Source organism: Callithrix jacchus, chromosome 16 (genome assembly GCF_049354715.1).
Source record: "Callithrix jacchus isolate 240 chromosome 16, calJac240_pri, whole genome shotgun sequence".
Lineage (NCBI taxonomy): Eukaryota > Metazoa > Chordata > Mammalia > Primates > Cebidae > Callithrix > Callithrix jacchus.
Genome location: NC_133517.1, coordinates 57,899,586 through 57,924,771, shown reverse-complemented (window position 1 = coordinate 57,924,771; position 25,186 = coordinate 57,899,586). Strand labels below are relative to the sequence as shown.

Here is a 25,186-nt window from a genome sequence, read left to right as displayed (position 1 = left end):
ACTGACCTCTAGATTTCTTCCCTCATAGTAGAGCTATCCTCACTTGTTGAGACCAGTTCCTGAGGGCGGGGGGATTGTCCCAGCAGGAAACCTGGCATCAGAAGGTGCCCAGCACAGTGCGTGCAATAGAGCAATGCTTCCTCCGAAGTTAAGCACATACTTTCCTAGGTCGCTTACGGCATCTTTCCTAAGATCTCTGCCTGGACCAAGACTCACACGTCACTCTCCTATACTACGCTCTTGTGATCATGATGACATTTTGTCCATTTAGTCCAGGCCGTCTGGGTGTAGTGTGTGGAGCAGGCAGGGTCTACCAGGAGACAGATGGGAAAGTGCTGCTGGGTGATTTGTGGATGCTTTAATGAAGGGACTATCTTCAAAAGCTCAGCTGAGTATAAGGAAACCATAAAGGATAGTGCAGTACCCAGGACTCACCTCCTTAGGCCAGGAAGAAAGGGCAGTTCAGAACCTGGAAACCAGAGACAGTGTGGAGAGGGCCTCCTGGCAGAGGCTGAGACCCTTGCTTTAGAAAACATCCAGACTGCAGAGATGCCATGGGAGAAAGGGGATAAATCCTTCCTCCCTCTTTCCCCCAACCTCCTCACTTCTTGCCAGAGCTCTGCATTGACCAAGCCTACGTGGAAACCGCACAGGTTCATTTCCATGGACACAGGGCAATGTGAATAAAGGTGAAGACAGATTTGGAGGGGAGAACAGAAGATTCCCCCACAGTGAATCAGGCCACTGGAGTCTGTGTCATTGCATCCAAGCTCTCCTGACTTATGAAAAACTGATGAGCTTGTATTGTCACCCAGTAGAAGGCACAGGAGCAGATCTGGCAAAAGGGATGATTTCACCCAGGACATAAGCCCTCTTAGGCCTTGCAAGATGCCATAATGCTGGCTTCATCCCCTCCAGCAGCCTGCCTCAGGGGCAGACAGCTCTTCCATCCAGTTCCTGTTAGGAAAGAATAGGGAGAGTTCCAAGTGGCCAATTTGGGACTCGTGTCTGTCCAGAGTCACCTGTGGCCTAGAGGACACAGTGCCATAATAAGCCCAGCCTGCATGAAGGTCCACCCTCAGCCCTAGCTGGGCTGGTGTCTACTGCTGGCTTACAGGTTCTGCCCATTGCTGAGTGTCTGTTCCAATGTTGCATTTCAGAACTTGGCCAGCAGCCACAGGATGGACTGGGAGACCCACAGTGCCTGCTTTGAGATGGACCTGAGTGACAACTCCATGGATCACCCCACTCCATAATCACCTACTCTGACTGTCAGACCACAGTGACATCCAGGTCTCCGGGAATCAGTGTCGGTCCAGAGCCAGGGTCTGGCAGTCCCCAGAAAGTCTGATCTTTCTCCTTGCTCTCAGTGCACTGTCTCCCTGGTAAATGGCCATAGCTGCCTTCGAGGAAGGCTATGAGAAAAATTCATAGGATAAATGTGTGGCAGTATAACCAGGGTCCTTCCTCAAGGGCACCAGGCCTCCCTTTCATCCAGGGGCTTCTAGGTCTGTACCCTGGCAGAAATCTGGGTTATCGCAAGGACCAGCAAAAAGGGGCAGGTCCCAGGTAAATGAACACCCTAGAAGCCACTTTCCATGGTAGACTCACAGCCAACAGGAATGTGTTCTGGCACGCATACGGCTGAACTAAAAATAACCACAAAGGCAGTGTCTGAGTGCCTGGCACATAGCTGCATTTATTACAAGCATTACATACATGATCTCGGTAGTTGCCTTGACTCACAGGGAGATGTTAATAATTCCTCAAAAGTGCCCTGTTTACACGAGAAGCCTGAGGTTTAGCGAGGGTAAGCAGCAGGACCACCTAGTATCTGTATGACTCGGAGGCACTGAGCCTGGAAACAGACCCAGTCCCCGCCCCAGAGAGCACTGACCCTCCCCAATCCCCTACAGAAGGGCCAGCTGAGACACTTGCAGATGGGCAACACCATGAGCACAGGCTCTGAGTCTGTTTATCAGCACAATTCTTGACTGGTAAGGCTGACTCGTTTGAGCTGTGAGGCAGTGGACTTGAACTTCTCAGGTGATATCCCCAACTTGAGGGACAGATCTTCTATCTCTGCAGCCAGGCCTTTAAGAGGTTGTCCAGGCTATGCCAGCCAGCCATGCACCTTGAGCTCCATCCAAACTGTGTTCTCTTTGGTTGAGTGAGTTGGGCTCTCAGGTGAACTTGAACCGGTTAGAATCACAGCTGAGGCTTGACTGGTTCCTTACAGCCACCAGCTCTAGACACGTTTTGAAAAACGAGATCTGGATTTTTATCCAAAGCTGGTGCCATTCTAATTCGACCTCTGCCGCAGCTGGTTAAGAGATGCTGAGGATCCAAGGAAGGATGAGGCTTCCTCACTTACAGAAGGAGACAGCTGTCACCACCCTCTGATGGGGCCACCTGCACAGTCCTGTTTAAAGGAGGAAACACAAAGAATTGAAAGTGAAAATCACATTTAAAATGGAAAAGGCTCTATGGAAAAATATGTAAGTCCCTGAATGAGGATGAAACTGGAGTGGGCAAGATTTAACCCAGATAATTAAGAACCCCTGCTCCTGATGTAAGATTTTATTGTATGAGGCTCTTTAAAGAGACCCCTCTTAAAGGGGTCTCTTTAAAGTTTGAGTCAACAACTGGCTGACAACATCTTCCCAGATACTATGAACCTGATGTATCAGGCACCAACCACCTGAGGAAGTGTCCCCAGGAACAAACCTGGAGCAGTCGGGATAGGCTGAACAATTCCTACATCATAGTGGCTTGAAGGTTTTTTTCTCACCATGTGCATCCACCGTGGGCCAGCTGGGGAGTCCTCACCTTACCTCCTCTCTTCAGGACCTGGGCTTAGCAGCCACTATCTTGAAACTTGCCTGTCCATGCGACAGAAGAAAAAGTCCTGGAGGGTCTCGAACAGTTCAGGTTGCAGCCGGGAAGTGATCTGTGCTGCTTCACCTATGATTCATTGGCCAGAACTAATCACATGACTGCACCCATCCAGGGGACCGGGAAGTGCAATTCTGCCACGCCTGGAGGGTGCAGAGATGGGAGGGGCTGCTGCACAGCCTTACTGATCACAGGCATGTAGGGAGGGGGTGGTGATGAATGCCACTGGTGTTGGGTGGGGGTGGGGGTGGAAAAACAGGTTCCATTTTTTTCTTCAGGATAGTAAATGCTGTGAGATGTCTTGTGGTGTGGGTTGTAAATCGGCACAAAAGGGACTTAGAATGCAGCAATGCATGTTCCATTTTTTTTTGGGGGGGGGGCGCTTTATAGGACCAGGATGCCATGGAACGCATTTTAGGAAATGCTCTGAGTTATTACCGGAAAAAGACATAAGCCCTCAATGCCTGCCACACAATGACAGGAACTGCTTGGGACAGGTGCTCTCCTGTGTCTTATTTAACAAAGTCTACTTGACCACTTGCAGGATAAGTAAAGTGACCAAGAACACAGGGACAGTAAAAGGTAGGGCTCACCCTTCTGGGTTGCTTGTGAGAATCATTAATTCTAAAACAAAGTTCTGATACTGCTCATTCTGGAATATGCCACAAGGTGCTCACATGGGAAGGAGCTTCATTGACAATCGGCCCCTGCGAGCTGGAACACCTGTTGAGGCTCTTAATGATAGGATTTCCCACTTGCAGAAAGTGAGACCTCACATTTTTACATGGTAGCCTATCGCTGCCAATCACGACCTCTTTGTTACCATGGTTTCAGTTGCCCTAGAGCATATAATGGCTTTTTCCTCAGGTGTCCTCTTCAGGGACCTCACTTATGTTGTATATTCCTGCTGTGGTGTGCTCCTATAGCTCCTGCCAGATCATTCCAAAGGGACCCTACACAGAACTTAGTGAAAATCTAACCACATAATGTGGGAACAAACCAAGACGTGCAGAAAAGCATTCTATTTTAAGTGGTCATTATTTCCATTAACAGGTGCATGGCGATAACAACGACAGCCATGAAAATCCCCTGGAATACACGCTGAAGTCTCATGCTTGCCCCGATTCCTCATTTGGGCAGTGGCATAAGCCCCTTTGTGTCTGGATGGAATGACAAGCGGGGGGGGCGGGCAGGGGCAGGCAGATAGGAAAGTGCTGATGTGTGGGGTTAGAACCTCAGGTGTTCTGATTGCACAGAGTTCTCATAAGGGAGCAAAAGGAAATTGCGGATGCTGCCCTGATTAGCCAGGGACTCGAAACTGCCTTGTCCACGACTGTCCTGAGTATCCTTCTGAGCTGAGTGGGCCTTGGCTAAAATAATAGAAAATACAGGAAAGCAACTCAACTATATTACCACTTGAAAATTCCGGAAAGCACAGAGTTCTTAGGAAGCACTAACCTGGTTCACCAAAGATGCACACTGCCTTCCAAAGACAAAAGAAATAGAAATTGCCTTAGGTCATAAACCAAGAGCCAGCCCTGCTCTGGGTCCCCAGTCCACGTTCTTAGAGCCACTGGAACCCCAGGATGCGGTTTAGCAACAGGCCCTACCTCATGAGTTGGATGGTCCCACAGCCTCTCTGAGCTCATGGTGCTGGGGACCTTAGATCCATCTCTGAGCCAGGAGGTTCTCCCTCAGGGCCAGTATAGGCTGGGAGACTAATGTTTGGGGTAGGAGGGAGCAGAGGAAGAAGGAGGATGCAAGAGGCTCACAGGCTCTGCAGGGCACAGACTCCGACTTCATCCCATCACTTCGGCATTCAGGGAATGCTGAAGGACTATTGCCTGCAGATGTGGCTCTGAGTAGAGCCATGAATGAATAAAGCAAGTGAAAATCTCTGCCCTCTGCCCTCATGGGGCTCATGCTCCCTGGGGGAGACACAATAGGTGTGTCAAATGTTTTGTGGCAGCAGATGGTGATCAGTGCTAAGGGAGAAAGCAGGCTGGAGAGGTGCCCTCCAAGAAGGTCACATCTGAGCAGAGACACTGGGATGGGAGGAGGTGGGGTCAAAAAGAGCTGCTGGTATAGGTAACAGCAGAGCAGGTGAGGGGGCCATGTGGGCACATCTGCATGCCATGGAGAGCACAGGCTGGGCAGGTAGATGGGAGCAAAACTGACTGGTAGAAAGGGCTTGGCTTCTATCCCAGGCATCCACAGAAAAGTTGAGCAGAGAAAGCAATCTGTCCTTATTTACATTTTAAGAGGATTTAAGACCCCCAAGTCATAATGCAGAGAATGGAACACCTAGGCATGTTTTCTCTGTATGTAAATTTAGCCTCAAGCACTAAGAGTTATAGTTCTTACCAGAGCTCAAGTCCACTTGTTTCCTGGATGAGCCCTGGGTAGGCACTGGGGAAAGCCAAACAGAGCTGAGTAGGTGAGCAGGGAAAAGTGGCATGGCCTCCAAGACAGGCTGAAAGCAGCCTGGCTTTGTGTGGTCAGGTTCAGGAACAGGACCTGTGGCCATGGTCTGCTTTTGGCCTGCATCTCCCATTAATCTCTGAAACGGCAGCTTGCAGCATCACCTCTGTTCCTTGGAAACACACCTCCTCCGCCCTATCCTAGACCCAGATTGAGGGAACATCCCAGAAACCTGTCTTCATGAGCCTTCCAGGCGGAGGCTCAGGAGCCCCAACACTTGGGCATCTCCTATGGAGCTGGGGGAACAAATTTGCCTCGATACAAAGAACACTGAGCACCTGTGAACTGCCTGGTTTTCCCTTCTTGTGTCCAGATACACACCGGTGAAAAAGGGCAGCATGGTTTGTCGCATTTTTTTGCACTCAGATTCCTTGGCCACAAAAGAAAAACAAAAATGCACAAAGCTGGTCTCAGTTCAGTTGAGGTTGAACTGTTTGGTTTGGTTTCATTGCCTCCTGGAAATGGTGCTCATCTCCTGGATCCAGCTCAAGCTGGATCACTGACTCAAAATCACTGAGTCAGCACATAAGGTTCAAGAAGAGTTTTGTATTTTAAGACAAATTCCTTACTGTACCAAGGTGGTTAGGGGAAAGGCCTCTGAGCAGGCCCGTCAACAAAGGGGAAGATCAAGAGCAAGCAGGGCATACAGCCAGGGTGGTCCACCATGCTTTCTGCTTTCAGAATGCAGTTTACAGGCAGAAAGAGGTGGCATCAAAGATCTTGTCCCACCTTTCCTAGTGAAGAAAGACCCAGACACATCTGTAAACGTGCCATAGAGAGTTTAATGGAAAAAAATTAGAAAAGTGCATTATTGTACAACACCACATTAAATGATTTTTCTGTAAAGACATTGTAAAATATATACAGGGCTGCGTACCACACTCGTTACAAAAGAAAGATGCGAACCCTTACGTAAGTTACATATTCTACATGGGCTGGATGTCTGCTTGGACTTGTAAACATTGGTGACTAGATTTTTAAATATTTAATCAGGTAAGCTGTGAAAATAGATACCTCTGCTATTCATTTGATGGTTGTCTCATTCTGTTGAACTTCAGAACAGCATTCTAAGGCCATTTGTGAAGGTGCCGTCTCCACAGACAGAGAAGGCCAGAGAAGATGAACAAAATAAAACAAACAGAAGCAGCAGGCTCCTTTTGAATTTGGTTCTCTGTGCATGAGTTTGAATGGCTGATTTTTGCCAGATCTGATACAGCTTCCCACCAAAGGCCTTGACACCTTGACCACAATAGGACCTGTTCAAACCCCATTCACCAAGGTAGGAAGGTGGGTCCCTTCTAAGGGTCCGGAACCAAACATCCCATCCTCCTGAATGTGAACAAACAGTCCCAAGGTCACTAAGCCCATTTCTGCTAGAACTTTCCTGACTTCCATCTCCCTCCCCAGGGAGTGCTCTGGCAGGCCTCCAGTAGCATCTTCATAAGAACCAAATCCAGGTCCCCTTACTGCACAGTCACAAAAATGCCCAGCAATGCTGGGGGTGTGGAGAGGAGGAACACAAAAATCCGAAGACCCACAGATAGCCAGTCAATGCACACGCGCACACATACCCCAAATAGATTCACAAGAGCCCATATCCCTATACCCCACCCTCCCCAGGAGGCACCCCAGGATTATATGCCAATCGTTTTGATGGGTGTGAATTCGGAACTAATTCAAGTTTAATTTCTTCTATGCCAGGAGTCACAAATGACAAGTTTTCTTTTTGAAGTTTTAAAGCACAAGGATACACAGTTGGCTGAATTCAAAAACACTGTACATCTAAGAGGGATTATCAGCAATTTCTTGGCCTGCTGGGAATGGACTAGAAGTTTTTTTCTCCTTAATTCAGTGGTTGAAATTCTACTCATCTTTGATGTCTCTGTCCCGTGTCTCTGTCTAACTGCAAACCCCCTTATCAACATCTTTGGATATACCTGATATCCTCAAATCTCCCAAGTGGGGCTAATCTGTTCCCTTATTTACATTTGAATCAATGAAAACAATTTCACCTAACCCAATGCAATATCTATTTAGTGGAGATTTCTGATAGAGCAGAGGGTGAACTGAGACGATCTCATAACGTCCTTTCCAGCCCCCCGCCCCCCCCAATGACTGTCAAAATGCTATTTGTGGGCTGAACAAACATATATAATTAGCCTTTTTCAGGAGTGTCTTCCTCTGAGGAGCTATCAAATTATAGAGAAATCTTGTTAATTGTGGGTTCTACTGCACTGGGTTCCCACTAATTGTGTTTTTCCTTTCATATTTTTATTTTCTACCCAACTTCTAAAATTCCACATGAGAAAGTAAAACCATTGCTGAGGCTTGTTCTAGTTCCCGTTTCTGTTCCTTGGCCCTGCCTCCAGACTCCGCGCATCAAGGAAGCTGTGGTCTGTTGGCATCTTAGTCCCATGAAGCCAAGGACTTGATGGTCTAGCTAGCCACAGCAGCCCCTACTGTGGCCGGTCCGCAGCAAGCACATGCTCAGCTCACTCAGTCAACAGTGGCTGGAGAAATGGCTGAATCAACAGCCCATGTTGCACAAGGCAGCCCTGGGGAGCTGCTGGGGCCCATGGATGGGGCAGCTGACACCTCATAGCAGCATCATCTGGTAGATGCGGACTTTGGTTCCCTGGAACATACCCCATCCCACACCACTGTCCAGCCATCTGCTTTACTGGGGATTGGGAGCTGTTTTATCAGAGACCCCATCTTATGGGAGAATCCATCAGAAGGATTAAAAGGGCTCAGTGGGTGGGGGGAGAGTCTCCAGTGAGAGGAGAGGAAGTCTATAGAACTACCTACCTGAAACAGGTGATGTCCCTGGGAGAGGATGTGGACCCTGTGTAGGAACCCAGCCCAATGCTGGAAAGACTGGGCCCCATCGCTCCAAATTCCTCCATTAAAATGTCAGAGTCCAGTATGTGACCATACTATGTCACTTCATCCTCACTGGTCTCTGCCTGGGAGACACCTGCCTCTCATCTCACCTGGCCATTTCATCTTTTGTGTGTGTGTGGGGGTGGGGGATAAGTTACTTCTCAAGGCCAAGTGGTCCTATTACAAATGAGGAGGGAAGGGAACCAGGGTTGAGTGCTTAGGAAGGCCCCCAACGTCTATACCACCCAGTGCCTGGTGGCCAGAAAAGGCAAGACTGAGAGCTCAGTCTTTCAGAGGCCAAGACTCATGACTGAAGCTTACAAGGCCTCCCTCCTCTAAATCAAGCACTGCTCTCTGGATGCAAAGATGGCTCCAAGGAACTGACTCCCCCTTCTGTCTTTCCAATTGTACTCTTTAGCTGCCAGGACCAACTGTCACTGTGGTAAGGGAGATGCTGGTGACAAGGACAAGCCCTGCCACCCCGCCTCCCCACCAACTCCAGATTCCCTGCCAACTTGCGAGTCCCACACAAAGCTTCAGACAAAACCCAGGCATGCCCTGGGGCCAGATTCCTGCCCAGTGTTGTGGATGGTTCCTCACACCAGCATCTGCAGAACAAGGGTTTCCACCCCCAATCCTTCCAGGACAGTCCTGTCTTCCAGATCCTTCCTTCACAGATGGGGAAACGAAGGCTCAGATGGGACACGTTTGCCAGATGACATGTTTGAGCATCACTGTGTTCTCTAGCTCCTCAGATCTGCCTCCCAGGAGGGACACCCAGCCTGGGTCACACCACAGTGTGGGAGGGTTCAGCAGAGGCTCTTCCACCCCCGGCACAGAGCCCTCTGCCCTGCACAGGGGACGCCACATTCTATACAATGTACTGCACACTGTACCCAGCTGAGGTCCACTAGCCCACCCTTCAGGCCAGAGAACCCACTACTGCTGGTCTCAGGTCTGCCCTCTGGGGGGCCACTGTTGTGAAGAAAAGACGCACAAAGGTCTGTGTGATTCATAGCAACCAAAGGCTTCCTCTGAACGTGGTTCTTAGCTTATGGATTTGTCCATGGTGCTGAACAGGGCTGGGCTTTTGAACTGGGTGAAGGAACCAGCAGACTCAGCACATGCTCTTCTGGCTGACCATGCTCTTCTGGTGCTGCTTCCTCTCTGATGCCTGCCCCTGTGAAATGCCCACCACCTGCCCCAACCCCCGTGTATGGATTTGACCTGGAGATGACACCTCCTCCCTCCTCCTGAGCTATGCCACCATCTATGTCCTTTCCTTATGGCAATCTGAGGGACCTTTCCTGACCTGTGAGCTTCAGGATAGGTGCCTGGAAGTGTGCAGTCAGGACACCTGACTTGGAGTTCCAGATTTGCCACTTTTCTGAGCCCTGTTACCTCATATGCCAGATGAAAGTGCTCTGGCCACTGCCACCCAGCATGAAAAGTAAGTGTCCCAGTGGGAAGTAACATCTTCACTTGCACAGTGCTACATTACGTGTAAGTTCAAGAGGCTGAAATTGAGGTTTGGACCCCAGCTGAGCTGACCTGAGGCAAGGCTCTCTGCTTGGCCAAGTGGGCTTCAGCAGGGGGTGGGGGGACATATTCTCCCAAGAAGCAGAGAGACCCCTGGAGAAGGATAACCCAGAGGAAGACACAGGGCAGGGGTGGAATGGCTGCTTCAAGCCGAGCCTGAAGGTAAATGCTGGGCAGAGGCATGCCCCTCTTTCACCAGGAAGGGTGAGTTCCAGGGGCCAGGCCTGCGGGCTGCTCTGCAGATATTGATGACTCACAGCTCAGTTGGCTAAGGCTTTCTTCCTTTAGAGCAGGGCACCTCATGTGGTGAGGATGGGAGGAGAGCCTACCAAGAAATTAAGCAAAGATTGCATGGGGCTGTTAGTTAATTAAGGATCCATATGTCATTAAGAACAAAGCATCTGAGAGTCAACTCCAGCAGAAGGTGTCTGGGAAAAGATTTTCCAATACAGCTAAAGTCAGCCCAGCCAGTCCTCCCCAGACTGGTGTCCTGTCCATGGCAGACACTGGGGCGGGGTGGAGTGGGCCTTGGGAGCTTGGCCAGACTCTTTAGTCTGGAAGTTAGAAAACTCAGGTCCAGCGGTGTGAAATGACATTCCCTAGGTCACACAGCAAATCAAGACAAAGTCTGAGTCTTGATTCCACCCATGTTCCCTAGACTTCTTTCCTATACACCATCCCACCCCCACCACAGCCTCTGCCTCCCTCAGCCTCCACCACCCAGAGGCCTCATCTCAAAGTCAAGCTCATATTTGTAAGTCCTGGTGGGGACAGTTTTGCACCCAGAGCTTCCCACCAAGAACTGCTACCTCTGGAGGGTCACCAGCACTCACCACGACAGTAGGCACTCCCGGATCTTCTGTTGACACCCTCAGAGGACCCTGTGCTGGGTGACAAATCCCACAGAGAGGCCTCATCTCCTAGGGGTGAGATGAGCAAGTGCCCACAAGGCCTTAGCCAGATTCAGTCTCAGAGGCCAGAGATGCAGGGAGTCATGACCACTGTTGATCATGAAATCAGTCAGGAAACAAGTTCTTCATGCCAGGTAAGCTCAAGAACTTATTTTATACAGCATTTTCCTTTTGTTTCATGCTAGTCTTTGGTGAGGCTGGCAGAAGATTTCATCAGGACAAGTCCTAGGATGCTTCAGCGAAAGACCAAGATCTTACCCGGAAAAATTCCCATCAAACAAAACCCCGCACAAACAAGAGGATGCCATAGAATTCAAGTTTGGTGAGACTCCAGGTCTATTTGGAATTTTATGGGAGGAGGACCCAGAAGGGACATGTAGATGGATAGTGCCTCCCTGAAAGCCTGAGGCTGTGGCTGTGGTTGGTTAGAGTGCAGGACTTTACCATCAACTTACTTTATGGGCACTAGGGAGCCATGGAAGGTTCTGGAGCAGAAGAATGGCTTGAAGGACTTAGATGTGGCCAGCTTGTAGGGGGTCTTGAGATTTATGGTATCTCATCTCTCCCAGGTGTGGCAGGATTCCACCAATGGTGGGATGGAATCTGTGCCCCCTGCACTATCACACCCTTGCACCTTGGCCCATGCCTTTGCCTGTGCCTAAAATAGCACTCACTTGCTCCTTTAAAGCTCGCCTCAATGATTTCCAAAAGCCGTCTCCTCTATGAAGCCCGCCTGAGCTGCTCAACCAGACTTGATCACTTTTTTTTTCATAGTTGGATTTCAAGTCCGATGCCCCAGGAGTAAATTCTTCTGGGAGACATGGGCCTTGCCTTTATGAGAAATGCAAACATGTATGAGAACACAGGCAGGGTGCTTGGCAGAGAGCAGGTGACATTAAATGCCATCACCTCACATCTAGTCTTCACAGGCACCCTTTGCAGTAGGGGCTATGTACAATCTCCAGTTTAAAGGTGGGGAAACTGAAGCTCAGAGGCAAAACCACCACCCACCTGTGAATGGCAGAGGCCGGTCCCAGGCGTACGAGATGCCAGGGCCTGAGCAGCATCCACACCCCCACGCTGCTCTCTGGAGGTGAGAAGAGTGTGCATTTGCCTCTCTCAAGGCCCAGAGCTCTAGGGGTGGGCAGGTGCCAGGCCAGAGAGGCTGGGGATCCTGAGTCACTCACGATGCATGTCCCCATCCCCTCACAGCCTCTACCAGAGGTGTTGCCACAAGAAAACGGTGCAGACCCAGTTTCCTGATGATGTTCCCATCACGGGGCCCAACTTCTTCAGGGTGACACATCGCAACGGTGCTCCTGGAGGCTGGTGCCATCTGTCACCCACCTTATGAGAGATGCCTGGTGTGGCAGCTTCCAGCCCTGTTGTATGGGGCACGTGCCACCCCGCTGGGCAGGTGCTGTTGAATCGCCAATGCTATGAGGTCCAGTTTTCTTCTCATAGATCTGGATCTGTTTCCAGGGATGGAGCAGAAGCGTGCATTGAATTACCCTGTTTCCACTTCAGCAAGTTAAGACATGCCTCAGTCACGGTGATGAGTGGCCATTTTGGCAAGAGGCCACACATCTCAGTGCCTTTATTCTCGAGATGGTCCTTCCCTCCAAGGCACTGCCCATCGCTTGCTGTTCCTGTAGCCAGGGCCACAGAAGGTTTGCTCGCTGGGTGCAGTCACGCATGACCAAAACAAGAACTGGGGGACCCCAGAAGAGGACATCGTCAAGTCCATCAGGGAGCAAAAGGGTCACAAGACAGCAAAAGGAGGTGTGAGATGCTCTGTCTCCACCTCAAAGCTGGAGAGCAACAGGGAGACCTCCCAGGTCGAGGGACTGGCACGGGCAGAGGTGCAGAGGTGGGAGTCTGCATGGACAAATCTCGATCAAAAAGAAAGGTTACTTAGCCACAGCAGGGAGACTGCATCATGACAGCAGCACTGAGAAGGCTACAGAACTTGTCAGAGCAAAGATCTCAAGGACAGAGGTCACAAAGTATAGCCCTTAATGGCCAAGAGGCTGCCATAGCAAGTTACATTTTTATGATGATGAATGAGTGGAAGGGCTTGGCAGTCTCTACCCCTCATTGAGGAGCTACTGGGGGGGCGGGTGCCAAAACAGCCCAACTGGCTTGCGGGGACCCTCGCATCAAGCATTTCTCTGGGCTTCCTGTCTATGAGTAGCTGGACCATCCCTATGGGTGTTTAGGGGAACAAATAGTGGCATTCAACCAGCACAGCAGAGGTCCACGTGAGAAGGCAGAAATCCCGAAGCCATGTTCGGCTTTGGCAGTGAGACCCAGCATCCACGGACGCCTCTCTTGAATGTGCAGTTAGTTCCCCTAACAGAGGAAAACAACATTTAATACGACTTATTTACCCACAATGCAAGCAGTAACCACAGTGGTCCCCAGAGAGCCAAACATCAAATGCATCAATCATGGCTGCAGGACATCAATTCCACTGTCTTGCCAAAGTGTCTTAACCAGAGGAAACAAGCATAGCAGATCACAGGGCATTATTCTACAAGACCCTGACCGGGACTCCTTAAGAAGGCCAACATTATGAAGACAGAAATGGTGACGAGGATGTCCCATTCGGGGGAGGTCTGGAACAACAGGACAAGCAATGTGGGACGTGACCTTGGATTGTGTTTTAGACTCAATAAGCTTTGGAGGACATTTTTGGTACAACTGGGGTTTTACATACAGATTGTATCAGGCAGTAATATTGTATGAATGCTACGTTTCTTAGGCGTGACAATGGCACCGTTGGGAGAGTGCTCTTGTTCATGGCATAAAATTTCTTCTTTGGCTGAACCACTGAAAGCTGCAGGCATGCTAACGCATCATCCAAACATCTGAGTGAGAATTGGGGGAGCGAGGGTGGCAAGGCACTGAGGCCAAGAGATGCTCGTCAGACTATTCTTCACTCTAATTCTGGGATTTTCAACATAGAAGTTCATATGACCATGGTCATAGGGTTTCTGTTTTCCTGAATCAGCAGCCTCTATCAGGTGTGGTCAAGGAAAAAAAACCACATCAAATGGATTTATGCTCAGCGCTCTGGGGACCCAGAATGCATTTGGCCTTGGTTTGTGACAACCACGGCACTCTCTGCCATTGCCTGTCCCTCTTCATCTTCTCAGCTCCCCATTCCCTGCCAAACCAAGTGATTTTTGGCTTTCTTCTGGGCGGCTCAAGCTTCAAGTGTGCCCAAGGGTCAGAATATCCAGGCCAAATGCTTTTGTGGGTCAAATTGGTTTTGTACTAAGTGCCCATAAATCTCACCCAAGCTGTCTCATTGTGTAGATGGGGAAGCCTCAGAGGCCCAGGGAGTGAAATGACTTCCAAGAGCTCAGTGGAGCACAGCACAATGACAGGTCCTCTGCCTACCACCCTGTCCTCACTGAGGGTGCTTCCAGGGTCCAGTGCAGGCCACAACTCTGGAAGAAACCCACTTTACACCCCCAGGCAGCATGGCCTGTATGGGACAGACCCCAAGTCACACCACTTTCAGAACAAAGCCATGGTTTGCCAGAGTGCTTCACTGTTGCCGGGGCCAGCACACTGATAGGATGCGGGCATGCGTCTCTGCAGAGGGTTTCAAAGGGTATCTTGGGGCCTGTCATTTTAAAAAGAATATTACAAAAAGAAATGGAGCCATAAGCCTCTGTGATTTTTTTTTTTTTTTTTTGGTTATTTTCTCCTTGCTCACCTCCCTCTCCTGGCCAATGTGCACAGACAAGGGAGGCCTCTGAGAAACCCTGTTCTTCCCTCCAGCTTCCAGCTGCAAGTGATTGTCACTGAGAATCGGGGACCCATCAGCTTCCAGATAGGGATGAGACAGAGAAAAGCGACCTGCCTAGGCTTATCTGTGAGCTTCTCTTACTGTCCAGAGGTTCTCTTAAGGCCCTGTGCACAGATAAGGAACAGGTGAGCTGAGATTAATCTCCATCCTTTTGATGGGTGGGGTTTTAATGAGCACCTCCCAAGGAGGCTTTTGTGGGCGGTGGTCAAGGTCCATTTGCTACCTCTCCTGGAAGGATGATGGACCCACTGGGAATCCTGGGCTGCAAATGAGCTGCTGTGACCATGCCTGAATGCAGGCACTCCTGTCACAATTGGCCACACACCGTGGGAGCACACAGATGCTTCCAAGAGGGTTCACATTTAGAGCCAGGCAGCTCACTGTGGTTACGGGGCTGCTGTGCAGTTTCCAAGATGAAGCAGGGCAGGTAGAAAGAATGAATCTGATGCTAGCTGTTGTGATAACCAAGTATCTCAAAACCCAGAGGGGCTGGTTCATTCCTACTTAAGAGTCTGACAGGCTGACAGCCAACACAGCACTTTCCACCCAGGATGGGTACAATAAAGATTCTAGCAGGATGGTCTCTACAAAGTGTGTGCCAGGGGTTCTAGGGATCATCAATACCACTGTCCACCTTCCTCCTATATTTGAGGTGGAAAGATGAAGACAGAGCTCTTAGTTGAAAAGAGTTCAAGTGAGTAATATTTTTAAAAACCTACGAGGCATGTTGATTTCTAGGTACTGGCTGGTGGGCTGAGCGCTGGTGATTCTGGTAGGATGTGGCTCTTCCTGAGCTCATTCTAACAGAAGTTGAACCCTACATCCAAACAGCCGGCTGTGATTTCATACTCCTCGCTGAATGGGTAAAATTAACTGGGAGAAGGGAATGAAAATCACTTGGATGAAAGAAAGAAATCACTAGGCATAAGAGAGAGGGAAAGAGACATGGGGCTAAAAGCTAAAATCATCCAGCAACAAGAGCTCTTCTGAAGGCTACAAACAGCAACAGAAGTACCAGGAAAATAGTAAATCAGTGGGAAGATCTAGATTCTACCTCAGAGACCTTGAGATGAGTGTTCACCTTCTCTAGACCTCAATATCGTGCTCTGAAAATAAAGGCTGTTCAGTGAGATGACTTGATCTGATTCTAATATGGATTGAATGGTAGAGCACTAAACAGATGCCCAACTTCTGTTTCTCCAAGAGAAGAAAACACCCTGAACCCTTAACTTGGCCACCTGCCCTCCACCCTGAGACCATTTCATGATGTGTCTAGATCTGTCACTCCTTAGCCAGAGACCAGAGAAGGGAAGAGATGGTCCATCTCAGCAAAAGAGGAACATCACCAAGCAAGCAAACCAAGGTTTGCCGCCATCCCCTAAACACTTTGAGCATAAACACGGATGTTTAACTCTGAAAGAGAAGACTTGATCATCCTTCAAAGGGCTAAACTGGTAGAAAAGAGAAGACATAGGGAAATTGAGGCAACTTGCAATTTATTTTGTCTCTGATACTTATAAGGTGAGGAAAAGACTTCATCCTATAATCCTTAATCCTATAGAAAATGTTTTCTATAGTTCCCTGGGAAGAGAAGAGCTCCTTGTTTCTTGAGGCATTCAAGCAGAAATATGACTACCGTAGGACCAATGTGACACAGACATTTTAGTGGGGGAAACCAGCTCTGTGTGCAGGATGGAATCGTTGTCCCTTTAATTGGCTCCAAGGGCCTGCTGCATGTCCCCAGTGAGGAAACAGAGGCAGGCGCCCTCCTCCGAGGGCTAAGGAACTTAGGACACGGTGGTGTGAAATCAGCTCCTTGGACTCTCCTGGGCTCCAGACTGAGACACCTGTCTCAGTTCTGTCAACAACCAGCTCCGTGACACTGGGCAAATCACTCATCCTCTCAGTGCCTTGGCATCATTATAGATCATCTACCCCCCATTTGAAGGCACATCTTACAAAGGTTTTCATGAGTGCCCCACATTTATTCCAGGCACACTCTTCTGAAGCATAAAGCACTCTGCAAATGCATTAGGGCTGTTACACCTCTGACCCCATAGAATCGACAATCTCATCCAAGAGAAAAAAAAAGTGAAAAGAACTGCTATTCTCTGGACAGACTTTAGAGCCCCAAGTAGGGGCATCTCATAACACACAATCTTAAAACAAGTGAATCGATAAAGACCTTGAAGGTTGAGAACTGTCAACTTTGGCCTAGAGAATCTGAGGTTCGCAGACTCCTTCGAAGGCCCTGTGTCCTGGACGAAGGGGAAATTTCAACATGGGATGTAGCGTAAAAGTACATGCACAGCCTTTTCAGAGGAGTCTTGAATGCTCCTGTTTCAGCCCATCGGCCCAAATGCTTGGGACTGGTGGCATTCAGGTGTTGTCTCCTTTAAGAAATCCTGTAGGTCTACGCTTTCTAGGGAGCAAAGCCTCCTTTCTGGGAGATTTCGTTGGGGCCTTGAGACAGGCAGGTAACCGTGCTCCTTCTGAGAACAGCCAAGGTCCATTTCCATGCAAGAGCCATGAACTTCCGGTTTACAAAAGAGGAATGGGAGGATGGATGAATGGGTGATTTTTAGAAAATGGCAGGGATGGTAATGAGGGAAATTATTAAAGTCCCCTCAGTGAATCTGGAGGTCAAACTGTCCTTTATTCCTGCTACTATAAGGGCCTCCAATGTGCCATATTCTACAGCCTGAACTACCCCTGCCCCCTCCCAAGAGGATAGCAGCTCTTCCCTTTGGGCTCATACCCTATTGAGAGCAGGGAGGAATTTCTACACTACTCAGACAAAATTGTCCCCTGAGATTGGCAAGTTCCCAGTAGGCCAAGATATAGCTCCTTGCCTCTAAACTCTTCCTGAGACCAATGTGAACAACTTTCCCCTATTTACAAATCAAATGCAAATTGAGACGATATTTCTTGAAATAGATATGTATTTTTAATGAGGAATGCCCTGTCACTTCTCATTAGGAAAAGGAACCACAGCCACATACTAATACCCATTCTCGCCCAAGCATTCCAACACGATAATTCTTACGCAGGAAAGTGCTGCACAAAATTATCAATAAGAGGGAAATAAAATAGGTACTCTCTGGTCCCAACAATTTTCCTGTGTCCCCTGACAATTCCAGTTGCACGATAAATTGATGGAACTGGAGGTGAGAAAACTAAAGATGTCTCTTACAAATTAATATGATGGGCTTTTGATGATTCCACTCAGGTTTTCTTGTGGATAGTGCATACCAGTTTAACAAAGTGCATGCTTTTTAAAAATGTTTGAACTGGCAAGCTAAAATGATCCAGGTCTTCCTGCCCACCCGCCCCCTAAAAAACATTAATATAATTGAGAACCTAGCATTTAGAAAGTAGGACCATGACACATCAGGGGTAAAGACTGCTTCAGAAACATGCTTGATTTAGCAAGAGACGATAAATCAAAAACCTTGGGGGGTTTTGTCTTTGTTTTGTTTGGAAGCAGCCAAAAGCAGGCTATGATGTGTGATGGAAAAAAAAAGAATACCTAATACTTCCCGTGTTGTCACGACACACGTGCACACAGAAGCACACACACAACACACGCACACACAGCCACTCAGTCTTTAAGGAGGAAAAGAGAAAGGAGTTAGGTCAGAGACACCACTAAGGTGGGCGGTTGAAGGCTCTGAGCATGGTGTGCAGCTTTGGGGTGGGTATCCTCTCAGCTCTGTCTCCGTGGTCTTGGTCTCACCTCTGTCCCGGGAAAACCACTGCAGAGATGGGGTGGGTGGGGTGAGAAATGTAAGGCATAGTCTGCTGGGAAGGAAGGAGGAGATCCATGCTTCATGCTCAGATGCGAGTTTCAGAGGAGGATGGGCCTGTATTTCCCTTTGGCCTGCTCTGTCTGGCTGGAAAGGTGGGGGCAAATGAGACCAAGAGACCAAGAAAGGAGGAAGGAGAGAAAGTAATGATGACGACAATAATAATAAAGAATAAATAAATAAGAAAAGACGAGTTGGACCAATGGAAATTAACATCAACTATGACAAATGACTTTTCTGTTCCATTCCCCTCCCCACACCTAAACAGACTTCCGGCGTCTCATCAGCCTCTGGTGGTCGGTAAAGCTGTGTAACCCAGGAGAGATGGAGCTAATAGGAGATGGGAAGAGGCTGTTTTTTAATGTGCTTGGTGAGATCTCCTCGATCTTGTAAGAGATGGAATGAAAGTAGTGGGGGGCAAGCTTGGCGCTGAAGTTCTGCGGAGCCGCCGAGCGGCCGCCATAGTCCTGCGAGCGGTAGCAGGTGCAGGAGCACACAGACTGCAGGTCCCCGACGTCCGCCTTGTACCTGGGCCGGCTGGGCCGCGGCTCCTCAGGGATGTGAATGACCATGCTGTTTCGGTTTCCGGCGAGGGATGCCCTCTCCTCGGCATCCCGCCTCTCATCCTCAGTGTTCATGGTCAAGAACCTGAGGACGACCAGGTTGAGGAAGGCCCCGATGACCGTCAGCCCCACCAGGATATACATAAAGCTAAAGGCCACGTAGAGCGGCTTCTTCTGCAGGGCGCCCTTGGTCTGCAGGGCCACGTAGTCCCCGAACCCAATGGTAGTCAACGTGATGAAGCAATAGTAGTAGGCGTGGAAGAAGCTCCACTCCTCGCACTGGGAGAAGGCAGCTGCCCCGATGCACAGCGTCCCCATGCAGGAGAAGAAGCCTACAGTCACCATGTTCTCCATGGACACGTCGGTGTTGCGCATGCCACAGCACTTCTTGATGCGCTTCAGCAGGTAACGCACGAAGGTGTTCATGCGCTCGCCCAGGCTCTGGAACATGACCAGCGTCAGTGGGATGCCCAGCACGGCGTAGAACATGCAGAAGGCCTTGCCTGCGTCGGTGCCAGGTGCGGCGTGCCCATAACCTGCAGGGAAGGGATGAGAAGAACAGTGAGTTAGGAGGGGTCTGCAGGTTGGGGGAAGGGGGTAGACTTGGTGCAGTGCAATGGTGGGGGACCTGCTACATTTCAATTGAGATGGAATGGGGGGATTTCCTCTGTGGGGTAGAGGGGCCTGCCCATCTCTTGGGGCGGGGAGAACAAAGGAGAACCTGTTTCTCGGAGAACCAGTTTCTTAGAAGTCACACGAGGATGGGGTAGGAGCGTTTCAGTAGTGAGGGGATTTGGGATGTGCTATAACCTGGGACGGAAGGGAAGAGAAAAGCAAGAACCAACGTCGCTTGTGATCCGCCACTAAGAGGGGATTGAGGGCCATTCCAGTGCCATCTGAGTGTGGCTTTAAAAAGAAAAAAGCAGATTCACTGCTAAGAGAACTCCAAAAATATCAAGCTTGAGAGAAACCTCTATCCACTATGGAGTGACAGGAAGAATGATACCTGCCATGTGCCAGACACAGTGCCCAATCCTCTCACACACATCACCCCATTCTAGCCTCTAAACAACCATAATGATTCCAACCCCACTGACAAGAAACCTAAGTTACTTAATAGCAGGGTAGCTCGATGTCTTCAGAGCTGGGATTTCAGCCCAGAGTTTTCAGCTGCCAAGAGGGAGGCTGAAAAGCAGAGACTCTGAATCAAAAGAGGCAATTGTGGAGTGAGATGTAAATGCCACGGAGGCATTTTTTAATGTTTTGTTCACTGCTGTATTCCCCCATACCTAGAAAGTAAAAAATTTCTTTAATAAAAAGGAATGAATAAATTTGTATTACTATATGATCGGAGCCTTGACAGAAATGAGGAAACAGTCCATAGAGGCCTGACGCAACTTCACGGCACGCCACTTTGTCGCGTGGTTGCTGCAGGGAATCCAAGTCAAGCCTTTATTTCCTCACACTCAAAATGAAGGCAAGGTTGTTGAATAGGTGAATTCAGTTGTAGAGTCACCCAGCTGGTCAGTGACAGTGTCAGAGCCAGGATGGGATCTTCCCACTACGGCAGAAGGAACAAGAGACTCGGCAGGTTCAAACTGTGGGGTTAATATGGCCCAGAAAAAAACCTGGATCACGGACAATGTTTGGACTGAAATTTTAAAGGATGTACCTGGTCTTCCAACATCTAAAATCCTGCGCCATCAAGATAGACTTCCCTGAAGTGACCATGTCACATGTTCATGGTCACTGAGTCAGCTTGCTGCTTTACCTTCTGTCCCATCAACCTTTTCCAACCCCTGTTTCTGCATCTATGACATGGGATAATTGTTCTCAGGTGGGAGCATTATAAGTTCTGCTGCGATCAAACAGCTCCTAGACCAGAGCCTGATTCACAGTAGGGACCTACCAGACCCCAGGATCCTCTACCTCTCCCTCCTGCAGGAAGCCGTCTCTGCCTGCTCTAGCTCTAGCTCACATTTCTCAATCAGGGCTTCATGGCCTGTAGTTGTCTGCCCATCTCTGGTGGTATGAATGTGCCATGACCTACCTACCCCCACCATGGGCCAAACTCTCACTGGAGAAATGACAACACATGTTTGCCTCCAGGAGGCCTTCTCCCCCTCCTCTCTGGCCCTCAAATCTCAGCTACCATTGAGCTCTGACACCCCTCTGAAACCACTTAGTCCTTATGAAAGAAAATTAGGCCAGGGAGAGAAAACAGAAAAGCTTAAAAAAAAAAATAGATGTATCAATTGAAATTATCCAATCTGAAGAGCAAAGAATAAAAATTGAAAATGTAAAGCCTCAAGAGGATCTGGAGGGCAATAATAAAAGGTATCCCAGAAGAAAATGAGACAGGAAAAAAGAAATAATGGCCAAATGTATCACAATTTAGACCGGGTGCAGTGGCTCACACCTTCGATCCTAGTACTACGGGAGGCTGGGACAGGTGGTTCACTTGCGACCAGGAGTTTTAGACCAGCCTGGCCAACATGGTGAAACCCCATTTCTACCAAAAATACAAAAATTAGCCAGGTTGTACAAAAATTACAAAATTAGCATGGCTGTAATCCAAAATACAAAAATTAGCATGGCTGTAATCCAAGCTACTTGGGAGGCTGAGGCAGGAGGATCACCTGAACCCAGAAGGTGGAGGTTGCAGTGAGCCATGATTGCACCACTGTACTCCAACTGGGGTGACATCACAAAAAAAAAAAAACAAAAAAGCCAAATGTGATGGAAGACACAAATTTATAGATTCAAGAAGCTCAGTGAACCCCGAGCAGGACAAATACAAAGAAACCCACATGCCAGAGTTAAGCTCCTGAAAGTCAAAGAGAAAATCATGAAAGCAGCCAGAGAACAGCAAGAAACCACATCCTGGGGAACAACAACATATTGCTCACTTCTAAACATGAGCAACAGAGGCCAAAAAACAGTGGAAGCGCAGCTGTAGAGAACTGACGCTGCCCGCTCAGAATTCTACAGGCAGCAGAAATTATCCTTCAAGAACACAGGCCAAACAAAGACCAGGTCATTACCAGCAGATCCGCACAAGGTAACTAAAGGCTGCTCTGGGGAAAAGGACACCAGATGGAAACTTAGGTCTTCAGGAAAGAAGGCACATCTTGGCAAACAAATAGGGTAAATATGAAAGATGCCAGGGTGGGAATCCTACTGTATCTCCATATAGCTCATCTGTAGAGCTGATACCAAAGGAAAAAAGAAAACAGCTGGAATGTTGGAGAACAAGAGGAGGTTGTTGGAAACTTAAGTGGTAATGTTCCGGATGCGATATATTTACTGGAGGAAGTCAACACAGCATTTTCTGGGTCAAAAAGTGCATGCCAGGTGCCAGAGTCCCCCATCCGCACTTCTGTTCCTGCTAGTAAAAATAGGCAGCAGTTTGCCCTCACAGGAATTGGACAGCAGGACACTGGTATGTCCGGTCTCAGGCTTATGTCAGTGCTCCTGCTGTCTTACACTGATCAAGTTCTTTCAATTCTCAGTGGTCCACTGTATTGATGCCATCCCTTAGTAAGACACGCACATGAGGAAGGATGGGAGATGAATGGCACTGAAATTCGAGGTCTTCCACGTGAACACATTTCCTGGGTGCCCAGCAGTCCAGGGAACAGGACCATTCCCTCTCAGGTGAGAGACACGTTTCAGAACTCCAAGGCCTTCCAGGAAAAGGCGGCTGTGCAGGGTATCCTCAACTGTCCTATGTAGCTGTTCCCAACTGCACCCTGCTCTCTACCCTGGGAGCTACATCAAGTGCCCCTTTGCCCTCTGGTTTCCAGTTGGGTCCATCGAATGGAAAGTCCCATCTGCAAATGGGAGTGCCCTCACCCGCCCCAGGGTCAGAAGATGCATTCATTCATCTACTCCTATGTTACCCATTCACACATTTCCAGAGACTTCACTGTGCGCCCTGGGGCCTGCTCTTGACACAGGGGCTTCCACAGAATACACAGGTGTCATACCATATGTTGTTCTGTTCTTTCCTGGAAACCTCCCATGGGGCTCGAGCCAGCCTGTGTCCAGAGCCCTGCCCAGTGCCCAACACGAGCAGGTGCAGATAGAGGCTGGGGCATGGATGTGGAAAGGTCACAGGTAACCCCTGGGCTGCTGCTTCTTGGTCACCTCCCACCCCACCTTTGAGCACAGGAGCCACATGTGGCCATGTGTGTGGCTCCTGTGGCCTAGAAGGCCATTTTCCTTCTAGGACTCCAGGCTCCTCCACTACCCACCCCTACCAGAGGCCACAAGGTGGTGACCTCCTCCTCTGAGGACCGCAGAGGTGGCAGAATCTCAGCAGTCCCACTGGCCACTCTTACCCTCATCATGAAGGGACCACTCATCCCTTTGGCTAAAAGACTTCTGAAATAATCGATCTATAAAAGGTTCTGGAGGCACACACACAGCATGAAAAGTAGAGAGAACGAAACTGGGACTCCCAGAAGGGGGCCTCAGCCTGCAGGTAAGGTCCAGCCGAGCAGCCTTGGTCACTCAAACTACTTTACAGATGTGGAAGATGAGGCTGCAGGAGGGAGACTGGACCAACTCACAGCTGCCCTGCAAGAGACCATATCAGCTGCACCCAGCCCAATGCCTAGGAACCCCTCCAGGCACACAGCCAACATCAGGGCCCTAAGCCGGAGCACCACCAACTGGGGAGGGCAAAGGCCACACACACGGTACAAAGCCCCTGGACACAAGGGCTGCAGCCAGCCCACGCCGCTCCTCTCCAGAGCCTGCCTGCCTATTTTGCTGGCATGTGGGGGGCACAGCATCGATGTGTTAGAGACACCTGGCTTCAGGACCCGGTACTGGCCTGGGTGGTCACAAGGAGTCAGGCCTCTGGGTATAAAGTTGACCATAAGGGGGGTGGTGACAGAGACAGCATTGACAGCCTGAAATCCTGTCCTCAGCACTGCTCACACAGCAGCAGCAGCCCTGACGCCATCCCCCCTGAGAGTCCAGGATGCCAGCGCAGTTCAGGGATGCTGGAGGGAGCTCAGGTGGTTCCAGCCAGGTGCCTGTCCCAGCTTCCTCAGCCCATCTGGCCCTTGCATCACTCAGTGCTTCGGGCTCCGGGGTCCTGCTCTGCCCACCTGCCTTCCCCAGGCCTGCTCAGACTTGCCAACAGGTGGCAGTACCTAGGACCAGGCAGGGAGGGTGGATGTGGGTGATGAAGGAGAACCAAGAAGACCCCAGCACAGCCCCAGCTGAGCCCCACGTTCCCACACATGGAACCAAGCCCTTGAGTGGCAGCCCCACCCAGGGGGCTGGAGCATCCTAGGTCACCTGCTAAATGAAGCCAGCCCTGGAGGAGAAGCCTCCAGTTCACCAGGGCCACCTCCACACTCAGAGGCAACTGACACTGGGGGGCCGTCGACCGGGTTCCTGCCCTACAGATCAGGAAAGGGGAAGTCATTGTAAGAAGGACAGCCCAGCTGGAAAAGCTGACTCTGCACTGTGCACTGACTCCTGAGCACCCAGAACAACCATTTTTCAACTGTGAAATGGATCAGGGAGGAATGAGAATCAGGCCCCACCCCAAATTGGCCAAATTCATGGACCCCTCCCTGAGAGCTGGGCCCTGTGGCCTCTAAGCTGAGCCCCACCTCAGGCTGGTGTGCAGCCCTGGGGATCAGGCCTTCCAACCCCAAGTGCCCATATGAATTCACAGCCATCGATGTCTGTTCCCAAGGGAACTGACAGCCTGCATGCTTCCACAGGGCCTTCTCAGCTGGTTACTCGGTGCCTCTTCCAGCCCCAGACCCCAGTGGAAGGCTGGGGGCTCCAGAGCAGCACCCCTTACCTATCCAGACACTGGCTGGCCCTGCTGGAGAGTCACAGCCCGGGCCACCTTGGACCAGACCATGAGTTCCTGAGGAGAGCGGAGCCTACTCCTGACTCAGCTGTGCAGATCCCAGAGCCCAGCATGGAGGAGGCAGCAGCACCTGGTATCTCCAGATGCCTTGATGTACAAGTGATTTCATCTTCCCAGGCCTGCCTGGAAGACCCAGCCAATCCCTAAGCCCAGAGCCCACAGTGGCGGGGGGCAGCTTTGCCCAAGACAAGGCATCACCCAGCCCGATTTTCAGGGCCCCTTTAATATACTTAGTGGGGCTCTTTGATCTGTCCTAGGAGAGGCTTTGCAGAGACACAGCCTTCATCTCTCTGCTGCAGCTGGCTAACAAAACAGAAAAAAAAAAATGAACAGGCTCCATCTTCCCAGAGGGTGGAGAGGCAGAGGAGGAAGAGAATAAAATGAAT

At 49.8% G+C, this 25,186-nt stretch overlaps 1 protein-coding gene across 7 annotated transcripts in view; it reads right to left on the bottom strand.

Annotated features, from left to right (window-relative positions):
• Window positions 1–1,681: 1,681 nt before the first annotated feature.
• Window positions 1,682–25,186, bottom strand: part of KCNK9 (potassium two pore domain channel subfamily K member 9) — a 107,281-nt gene continuing 83,776 nt past the window's right edge. The window contains exons 2-4 of one of the 7 annotated variants that reach the window (XR_013528293.1): window positions 16,715–19,434; window positions 10,632–13,061; window positions 1,682–2,422 (exon numbers count right to left, since the gene is read on the bottom strand). Coding sequence is in view for 2 of the 7 variants with exons in the window: in XM_017965573.4 (XP_017821062.3) it covers window positions 18,596–19,434 (839 nt within the window). In the remaining 5 variants the exon portion in view is untranslated. Of the gene's footprint in view, window positions 2,423–6,138; window positions 19,435–25,186 lie in introns of those variants that run through there. The other 6 variants (XR_013528294.1, XR_013528295.1, XR_004735542.3 and 3 more) reach the window with 6 other exon arrangements.